The 10,974-nt window shown below is 68.1% G+C and overlaps 1 protein-coding gene across 1 annotated transcript in view; it reads left to right on the forward strand.

Moving 5' to 3' along the window:
• Window positions 1-2,028, forward strand: part of erich3 (glutamate-rich 3) — a 36,143-nt gene extending 34,115 nt beyond the window's left edge. Inside the window, exon 13 of the mRNA XM_055631586.1 lies at window positions 182-2,028. Coding sequence (XP_055487561.1) covers window positions 182-2,028 — 1,847 coding nt within the window. The remainder of the gene's footprint in view (window positions 1-181) is intronic.
• Window positions 2,029-10,974: the final 8,946 nt, after the last annotated feature.

A 10,974-nucleotide genomic window follows, 5' to 3' on the forward strand; every position in this document is an offset into this window, starting at 1 on the left:
GAGATGGGGGAGGGGGGAGAGAGGGGGGGGGAGGGGGGAGAGAGTGGGGGGAGACGGGGGAGGGGGCAGAGAGGGGGGGGGGGGCGAGAGAGTGGGCACGGGGGAGAGACTGGGGAGGGGAGAGGGGAGAGGTCGAGGCTGGGGGAGACGGTGGAGAGACGGGGAGATCTCGCGGGCCGAGCTCGGCTGCGGAACCACGGGCCCCGGGCGCGGACGGGCTGCCCCGGGCGGCGGGACCGGTGTCGGGGCCCCGGGACAGGCCGAGGGATGAGCCGGCGACGGGGGCGCCGGGAGGGGAGGCGGGAGGCGGCGGCACCGAGCGGGGCGGGGGTCGCGGGGGCTGCGACGCAACTACAGGCCGGGCCGCTGGAGCCTCAGGACGAGGGGGTTGTTCAGGAAACTCCGGCCGCGGGAAGGCCGGACTGGCTTTCAATGACAGACTCCCAGGCTGAGACTCTGCGCTGGGTGTTCGGGGCCCAGGAAGACGAGGCGGCGGTGGAGACACTGCGCCGGGTGACTGCACTGGACACATGGGGCTGGGAAACTGCGCTGGAAACACTGGACATGGAGACTGTGGGTGAATCGCGGGACTGGTGGCCGAGGGCGAGCGGCCTGGACACACCGGACATGGAGACTGTGTGGGAATCGCGGGCCAGCGAGACCGAGGTGGAGGCACAAGACGAGGCTGCGCCACAAACACAGGGCGGTGAAGCTGGGCTTGAAACGCGTGGAGGTGGGACTGGGTTGGAAGCGCAGGTGTGCCAGGCCGGTGTGGAAACTCGGGTGGGAGTCGAGAGACAAGGCAGTGTGGATTGTGAAACTCCGGACAGCGAGGCCGGTGGAGAGAGGCCGGACAGCGAGGCTTTAGCAGACCAGCAACTGAGCGAGTCTGTGGTGGGAAGTCTGGACATTGATGGGGTCGTGGAAGCGCCGGACAGCGAGTCTGTGCTGGACACACAACCCGGCGAGGGCGTGGAGGAGACGCGGGACAGAGAGGCAGAGGAGGAGGCGCCGGGTGGCGGGACAGCGGGGAACGCGGAAGTGAGCGAGTCCGTGGATGAAACACAGGACACCGAGTCCGTGAATGAAACACAGGACACTGAGTCCGTGAATGAAACACAGGACACTGAGTCCGTGAATGAAACGCGGGACACTGAGTCCGTGAATGAAACACGGGACACTGAGTCCGTGAATGAAACACGGGACACTGAGTCCGTGAATGAAACACGGGACACTGAGTCCGTGAATGAAACACGGGACACTGAGTCCGTGAATGAAACACGGGACACTGAGTCCGTGAATGAAACACAGGACACTGAGTCCGTGAATGAAATACGGGACACTGAGTCCGTGAATGAAACACAGGACACTGAGTCCGTGAATGAAACACAGAACACTGAGTCCGTGGATGAAACACAGGACACTGAGTCCGTGGATGAAACACGGGACACTGAGTCCGTGGATGAACCACGGGACACTGAATGTGCCGATAAAACTCAGGGCTCTGGCGCTGTGGGTGGCGTGTGCGACGCCGAATGTGTGGAGGGGGAAACATATGATGAGAAGGGAAGAGTTGACGCGCAGGACACGGGGCCGGAAGCACCGGACAGGGAGGCTGGTGTCGAGAGGCGAGATGCCGAGACTGAGCCAGAGCCTCCGGGCAGCGAGACCGAGGTGGCGTCGGCGGGCGGCGAGACTGCATCGGAAACGCAGGCGCCGTCTGTGGGGACACGGCGCCGGGGGTCAGGGGACGGCGCGCCGGAGACTCGGACACAGGAGGGGGCGGAAGGGCCGGAGAGGGCGGAGGGCCGGAGGCGGAAGGGCCGGAGGAGGCGGAAGGGCCGGAGAGGGCCGGAAGGGGCGGAAGGGCCAGAGAGGGCGGAAGGGGCGGAAGGGCCGGAGAGGGCGGAAGGGGCGGAAGGGCCAGAGGAGGCGGAAGGGGCCGAAGGGCCGGAGGGGGTGGATCCGCCGGAGGGAGCGGAGTGGCCAGGGGGGGCGGAGGGGGTGGATGGGGCGGGGGGGGCCTGAGTGGCCGGAGGGGGCGGAGTGGCCGGGGGGGGGCCGGAGTGGCCTGGGGGGGCCGGGGGGGCGGATGCAAAGGAGACTGGGGCTGCATCGGGAACCCGGGAACGGGAACCAGGAACCGCGGCAGAAACACAGCACAGTAGCGCAGACCGACAACCGCGGGCCGGCGGGACAGGGCCGTCACCACGGGGCAGGGAGACAGAAACACAGGGTGGTGAGGTGGAGGAAGACGCGGCCTGTGGGCGGACAGAGGAGTACGTAGAGACACCGGGCCACGGGGGCGGGAAATACGCGGGCCGGGGGCCGGGGATACGCGGGCCGGAGCCGGGATACGCGGGCCGGGGCGGGAGATACGCGGGCCGGAGTCGGAGATAGGCGGGCCGGAGCCGGAGATACGCGGGCCGGAGTCTGGGGATACGCGGGCCGGAGCCGGAGATACGCGGGCCGAGGCCGGGGATACGCGGGCCGAGGCCGGAGATACGCGGGCCGGAGCCGGGAGATGCGCGGGCCGGAGTCGGAGATAGGCGGGCCGGAGCGGAGATACGCGGGCCGGAGTCGGGGATACGCGGGCCGGAGCCGGAGATACGGAGATACGCGGGCCGGGGCCGGAGATACGCGGGCGGGGGAGTCGGGATACGCAGGAGGGGGGCGGGAGAAACGCAGGAGGGGGCGGGAGAAACGCAGGAGGGGGCGGGAGGCGGAGAAAGGAGGAAGGTGGGTGTTGAGGAGGACGTGCAAACGCGGGACAAGGAAGGAGAGGCAGCAACGCAGGACATTGAGGAAAGAATTGCAACACAGGACGGGTCATTAGAGATTGAAGCACAGGACAATGAGGACGTGTTAGTATCGCTGGACATTGAAGCACAGGAAGAATCGGAGAGCAGCGCATTGGAGATTGAAACGTGGGACGGGACGGTGGATATTGAAATGCAGGACCGTGAGGGCGTGTTGGAATCACAGGGCGGGGATGTGGAGGAGGAGCCTCAGGGCGAGGAGCCTGTGTTTAAATTGCGTGGCCGGCGCGAGCAAGTGGAGTCGGGGGGCAGAGAGACGGGGCCACAAATGCAGGACCGCGGGGCGGCGCCGGGAGTACCGGCCTCGGGGGAGTCGTGTCCAGAACAGGCGCCGGGGAGCGGCTCAGAGACGCGGGACGGGGCACCGTGCTGTCCAGAAGCGGGGGAGGACGGCGGTGATGAAACGCGGGGAGCCGGGGGGACGGTGGCCGGGCACCGGGAGCGGGCAAGCGGCGGGAAGTGGCGGGGAAACGGCGGGGGTAATGCGGCGTGGCGTGGCGGCTGATCCCGGCACCCCGCCACGGCGCAGCCCGGTCCCGGGACCCGGAGACCCCCCACATGCGGACACTCCGACCACCGGCTCCCCCGTCTGTCCCGAACCCGGAGCCCAGGACGGGCCGAACTCCGCCGGGGACTCAGCCGGGCCCTGAGAGTCGCCGTCCACGGTACGGACCCGCGGCCACTCCCCCGCTCCCCCTCTCTCCCCCCCCTCCTCTATCCTCTCCCCCCTCCTCTATCCTCTCCCTCCTCCTCTCCCCCGCCCCCCTCCCCTCTCTCCTCCTCCCCCCTCTTCCTCTCTCCTCTCCTCCTCTCCTCCTCTCCTCCTCTCTGCTCTTCCCTCTCCTCTCCCCCTCTCCCCCTCTCCTCCTCTCCTCCACCCCTCCTCTCCTCTTCTCCTCTTCTCTCCTCCTCTCCTCCTCTTCCCCTCTCCTCCTCTCCTCCTCCCCTCCTCTCCCCCTCTCCCTCCTCTCCCCTCTCTCCCCCTCCTCCCCCTCTCCCCCTCTCCTCCCCCTCTCTCCTCTCCCCTCTCCCCTCTCCTCCTCTCCTCCTCTCCTCCTCTCCCCTCTCCTCTCTCTCCCTCTCCCCTCTCTCCTCTCTCCTCTCCCCTCTCCTCCTCCCCTCTCTCCTCTCCCCTCCCCCCCTCCCCCTCCCCTTCTCCTCTCCCCTCTCCCCTCTCCTCCTCTCCCCCCTCCTCTCTCCCCTCCCCTCTCTCTCTCTCCCCCTCCCTCCCCCCCTCTCCCCTCTCCCTCTCCTCTCCCTCCTCTCTCCTCTCCCTTCTCCCCTCCTCCCCCTCTCCCCTCTCCCCCTCCCCCCTTCTCTGCCACCCTCTCCCTCTCTCCCCCCCTCCCTCACTCCCTCTCTCTCTCCTCCTCTCCCCTCTCTCTCCCTCCCCTCTCCCCTCTCCCCTCTCCTCCTCTCCCCGCGGGCGCACGGCAAGTTCCAACAAATCGCTCCCAGCTTTCCCCGGATATTAACCTCCTTCCGGAAGCCAAGGACAAACCAGGCGTCTTCTAAACGCTGCACCCACCCCCCGAGCTCCCGCTTTGAGAGTCTCGCAAACTGGCCCTTCGGCCCACCCAGACCCTGCCGACCCGTCTACATGCCGACCCTACTGGGGGCCCATTCACCCCCACCCACCCCCCCCCCGCACGTCTTTGGGATGTGGGAGGAAACCGGAGCACCCGGGGAAACCCACGCGGTCACGGGGAGAACGTGCAAACTCCACGCAGACAGCGGCGGAGATCTGTAGCGCTGTGAGGCAGCGGCTCTGCCCGCTGTACAAACTCCCCACCGTCAGTCAGCGGCCACGGATCCCGGGAACTCCACCACCCCCCACCCCCCCCCCTCTCTGGCCTTTTGGCCCATCGCCTGCGCTCCTATCCCCTTCTCCTGTGTCATTGCCTCCGTTTAACACCGCTGCCCCGCTCTCTCTCCGCCTTGTGCCGTTTGTAACTCGACAGCTCTGCGTCTATTCCAGGGTCGCCGTGATCGCCAGGGGATCCGGCCACTCGGTTCGGCCACCCGACCCCCGGGACCGGACACTCGGCCACCCGACCCCCGGGACCGGCCACTCGACCCCCGGGGCCGGACACTCGGCCTCTACCCGCCCGGGTCTGAGCGACGGAATCTCCGGGAGTCGGCGGTTCACTCACCCCGGCCGTTTATTTAATTCCTGTAATTCCCATAGTATATAAATAAATCTATTTATGTGGTGAATGTATTTGCCAGGATTAATGAACACGCGGCCACGAGGGGTGTAAAGAGGTAGACTGATGATCAGCATGGGTGCGGTGGGCCGAAGGGCCGTTGCTGTGCTGTAGACTCTAATCACAGTGTACCGGGATACACCTGCACACGGACACACCTGCACACGCACACACCTGCACACGCACACACCTGCACACGCGCACACCTGCACACGCACACACCTGTTGCACACGCGCACACCTGCACACGCACACACCTGCACACGGACACACCTGCACACGCGCTGCACACGCACACACCTGCACACGCACACACCTGCACACGGACAAACCGGTTGACGGGATACAACGTGCACCCGGACACACCTGCACACGCGCACACACCTGCACACGCACACACCTGCACACGCACACACCTGCACACGCGCACACCTGCACACGCACACACCTGCACACGGACAAACCTGTTGACGGGATACACCTGCACACGCACACAACTGTTGACGGGATACACCTGCACACGCACACACCTGCACACGCACACACCTGTTCACGGGACACACCTGGTCACCATGTAACGAGCACTCATTTACTTAAAGATTTCATAAGGTCAAAAGTGATAGGAGCAGAATTAGGCCATTCGGCCCATCGAGTCTATGCCGCCATTCATTCGTGGCTGATCTAACTCTCCCTCCTAACCCCATTCTCCTGCCTTCTCCCCACAATCAACAATCTATCTATCTCTACATTAAAAATATCCACAGGCGTCTGTGGCAAAGAATTCCAAGAATCGTTAGTTCAGTTCAGTTTATTGTCCCATGTACCGAGGTACAGTGAAAAGCTTGTGTTGCGTGCTAACCAGTCAGCGGAAAGACAATACATGATTACAATCGAGCCGTCCACAGTGTACAGATACAGGATAAAGGGAGTGTGGTTAAAGCATCCAGCGGGTGGAGCTGCTGCCTCACAGCGACAGAGACCCGGGTTCATCCTGACTACGGGTGCTGTCTGTACGGAGTTTGCACGTTCTCCCCGTGACTTGCGTGGGTTTTCTACGGGTGCTCCGGTTGTATTGAGTGATCGCAGATCCAACCACAGGAGACGGGGAGACGGGAGACGGGGAGACAGGAGACGTGGGTTACAGAGACGGGGAGACACGAGACGGGGAGACGGGAGACGAGGAGACGGAGAGACAGAGACGGGGAGACGGGGAGACAGGAGACGGGGAGACGGGGAGACGGGGAGACGGGGAGACGGGGAGACGGGGGAGACAGGGGACGGACGGGGAGACGGGGAGACGGGGAGACGGGGGGAGACGGGAGACGGGAGACGGGGACGGACGGGGAGACGGGGAGACGGGGAGACGGGGGGAGACGGGAGACGGGGGGAGACGGGGAGACGGGGGAGACGGGAGACGGGGGAGACGGGGAGACGGGGGAGACGGGAGACGGGAGACGGGAGACGGGAGACGGAGACGGGGAGACGGGAGACGGGAGACGGGACACGGTAGACGGGACACGGGAGACAGTAGACGATAGACAGCAAACGGGAGACCGGACACGGGACACGGGACACGGGACACGGGAGACGGGAGACGGGAGACGGGAGACGGGGAGACGGGAGACGGGGAGACGGGAGACGGGGAGACGGGGAGACGGGGAGACGGGAGACGGGGAGACGGGGAGACGGGAGACGGGAGACGGGGAGACGGGGAGACGGGGGAGACGGGGAGACGGGGGAGACGGGGAGACGGGGAGACGGGGAGACGGGGAGACGGGGAGACGGGGAGACGGGAGACGGGGGAGACGGGAGACGGGGAGACGGGGAGACGGGGAGACGGGGAGACGGGAGACGGGGAGACGGGGAGACGGGGGAGACGGGGAGACGGGAGACGGGAGACGGGGAGACGGGGAGACGGGAGACGGGGAGACGGGGAGACGGGGAGACGGGGAGACGGGGAGACGGGGAGACGGGAGACGGGGAGACGGGAGACGGGGAGAGACGGGGGCTTCGGGGAGACGGGGGGGCTTCATCGAGCTGTCACGAGGGCTGCCGCTGCCGCTGCTGCAGGAGTTGTACCTCATGGTGCTGAGCGGGGTCCGACACGTAACCTGCAGCGTGAGAATGTACCTCAGCCCATGTGACCACACACTAAAACTCACACCCCCCCACACACCCCCCCCACACACACACACCCACCACCCCCACACACACCCCCTCCCCCACACACATAAACCCCCCCACCCCACCCACTCCCCCCACCCACCCACACACACCCATCCCACACCCCCCCACCCCCCCCAACACCACACTCCCCCCCACCCACACACACACACACCCACAACCACACACCCACACCCCCCCCACACCCACACACACACACCACCCCCACACCACTCCACTCCCCCCACACACCACACCCCACACCCACTCCACCACCCACCACACCCCACACACACCACCCCCCCTCACCACCCCCCACACACACACCACCCCCCCCACACACACACCACCCCCCCCACACACCCACCCCCCCCCACACACCACCCCCCCCACACACCACCCCCCCCCCACACCTAATCTCCCCCCACACCCTTCCCCCCCCACACACCCCTCCCCCCCCCACCCCACCTCCCCCCACCCTCCCCTCCACACACACACCACCCCCCACACACCCCTCCCCCCACACACCCCCCCTCCCCCACCCCCCCCCCCCCCCACACACCCACCCCTCCTCGTACACTCCCCCCCCCCACACACCCAGGGGGGGGGGGGGGGTGGTGTGTGAGTGGTGTGGGTGGGGGGGGTAGGTGTAGTGGGGGGGGGGGGGGGGCAGGTGAGCGGTCAGTGGGGGGTGACTGGTCAGTGGTCAGGGACACTCACCGTTGACGTCCAGTGGCTGGTACTGCATGTTCTTCCTCATCTCCTCCATGCTGGAGCAGTGGGAGGAGCAGCGGTCAGACGCACTGTGGACAGAATCACCCTCGTCAGCTCAACACCACAGGCCACTCCGCCCATCACACCCCTGATATCCCCCCCCCCATGCACAATGCCTCCTGGTCCGGACACAACCACCTCTCCCTCAACCTCAGCAAGACATTGCAGCGGGTAGAGCTGCTGCCTCACGGCGCCAGTGACCCGGGTTCCATCCTGACTACGGGCGCTGTCTGTACAGAGTTTGCACGTTCTCCCCGTGATCTGCGTGGGTTTTCTCCGGGTGCTCCGGTTTCCTCCCACACTCCAAAGACGTGCAGGTTTGTAGGTTAATTGGCTTGGTGTAAATGTAAATTGTCCCCAGTGTGTGTGTGTAGGATAGTGTTAGTGTGCGGGGATCGCTGGAGACTGTGATCGGTTTGAGGAGTTGGAGCAGTTCACACACCCCATTATAAATATCTCCAACAGCTTGTCCAGTATCAGCCATATCACAGCAATGGCCGAGAAAGGTCACCAACGCCTCTCCCTCCCTGGAAGGCTGAGGAGGTTCGGCATGTCCCCAACAACTCTCACCAACTTCTACAGATGCACCACAGAGAGCATTTTATCGGGATGTATCCCAGCACGGTTTGGGAACAGCTCCGTCCAAGACCCGCAAGAAACCGCAGAGAGTTGTGGCGTAGCCCAGACCATCACACAAACCAACCTCCCTTCCATCGCCTCCATCTACACCTCATGCTGCCTCGGCAAGGCCAGCAGCATCATCAAGGACCAGTCTCACCCACTGCATTCCTCCCCTCCCCTCCCCCCCCCCCCCATCCAGCACCCACCCCACCCCCTGCACCCATCTCCCCACCCCAGTCACCCACCCCAGCCCCATTCTCCCCACCACCACAACCAGCACCACCCTTTAAATCTCCCCGCACCCGCTACCCCCCCCAGCACCCACCCCCACCCAGCACCCACCCCCACCCAGCACCCCACCCCCACCCACCCCCACCCCACCCCCCACCCCCAACCCCACCCCCCCCACCCACACCAGCACCCCACCCCCCACCCCAGCACCCCCCCCACCCCCTGCACCCACCCACCCCCACCCCCCCCACCCCCAGCACCCACACCCCCCACCCACCCCCACCCAGCACCCAACCCCACCCAGCACCCACCCCCACCCACCCCCACCCAGCACCCACCCCCACCCAGCCACCCACCCCCACCCCACCCACCCCCCCACCCAGCACCCACCCCCACCCAGCACCCACCCCCACCCCAGCACCCACCCCACCCAGCACCCACCCCCACCCCAGCACCCACCCCCACCCCACCCACCCACACCCACCCCCACCCAGCACCCACCCCCACCCAGCACCCACCCCCCCCCACCCACCCCCACCCCAGCACCCACCCCACACCCAGCACCCACCCCCACCCCACCCACCCACACCCACCCCCACCCACCCACACCCACCCCCCCCCACACCCACCCCCACCCCCCCCCCCCCCCCCCACCCCCCCCCACCCCCACCCCCCCCCCCCCCCCCCCCCCCCCCCCCCCCCCCCCCCCCCCCCCCCCCCCCCCCCCCCCCCCCCACCCCCCCCCCCCCCCCCCCACACCCACCCCCCCCCCCCACCCCCCCCCCCCCCAACACCCCCCCAACCCCCAACCCCCCCCCCTCCCCCACCCCCCCCCCACCCCCCCCACCCCCACCCCCACCCACACCCACACACACCCCCCCCCACCCACACACACCCCCACCCCCCACCCCCCCCACCACCCCACCCCCACCCAGCACCCACCCCACCCACCCCACCCCCACCCCACACCCCCCACCCACCCCCACCCCCCCCCCCCCACCCAGCACCCACCCCCACCCAGCACCACCCCCACCCCACCCACCCCCACCCAGCACCCACCCCCACCCACCCACACCCAGCACCCACCCCCCCACCCTGCACCCACCCCCCCCCCCACCCAGCACCCACCCCCACCCCACCCCCCCCCCACCCCCACCCCGCCCCACGCCCCACCACACCCCACCCCCCCCCCCCACCCCCACCCACCAACCCCCCCCCCCACCCCCCCCCCCCCACCCCCCCCCCCCCCCCCCCCACCCACCCCACCCCCCCCCCCCCCCATCCACCCCCCCACCCCCCCCCCCCCCCCCCCCCCCCCCCCCCCCCCCCCCCCACCCACCCCCCGCCCCCCCCCCCCCCCCCCCCCCCCCCCCCCCCCCCCCCCACCACCCCCCCCCCCAGCACCCACCCCCCCCCACCCACACCCCCCCCACCCAGCACCCACCCACCCCCACCCCCACACCCACCCACCCCCACACCCACACCCACACACACACCCACACCCACCCCCACCCACCCGCCCCACCCAGTGCCCCCCCCCCACCCGCACCCAACCCCCCCCCCACCACCCCACCCCCACCCCCACCCAGCACCCCCCCCCCACCACCACCCCCCACCCCAGGGGTCACCACCCCACCACACCCACCCCACCCCCACCCCAGCCCCACCCCCCCCCCCCACCCCCCCGCCCAGCACCCACCCACCCCCACCCCACCCACCCCCACCCCATCCCACACCCACCCCCACCCAGATAGAGGGGTCCCCCACCCCCACCCAGTGGGGACCCCCACCCACGTGGGGGGGGACCCCCACCCCCAGTGGGGGCACCCAGAGGGGTCACCCCCACCCCATAGAGGGGTCAGTGGGGCACCCAGGTCAGTGGGGGGATAGAGGGGTCAGTGGGGGATACCCACCCCAGTGGGGGTCAGGTCCCCCACCCCACCCAGAGGTCAGTGGGGGGTAGAGACCACCCAGTGGTTGGGGGATAGCCCAGGTCAGTGGGGGGATAGAGAGGTCAGTGGGGGATAGAGACCCCCACCCCCATAGAGAGGTCACCCCACCCACCCCCACCCCAGCACCCCCACCCCCACCCCCACCCCCCCCAGAAGAGGTCAGTGGGGGATAGAGAGGTCCCCCACCCCCAGCACCCACCCAGAGGG

This window comes from Leucoraja erinacea, unplaced genomic scaffold, assembly GCF_028641065.1.
Source record: "Leucoraja erinacea ecotype New England unplaced genomic scaffold, Leri_hhj_1 Leri_813S, whole genome shotgun sequence".
Taxonomy (NCBI): Eukaryota; Metazoa; Chordata; class Chondrichthyes; order Rajiformes; family Rajidae; genus Leucoraja; species Leucoraja erinaceus.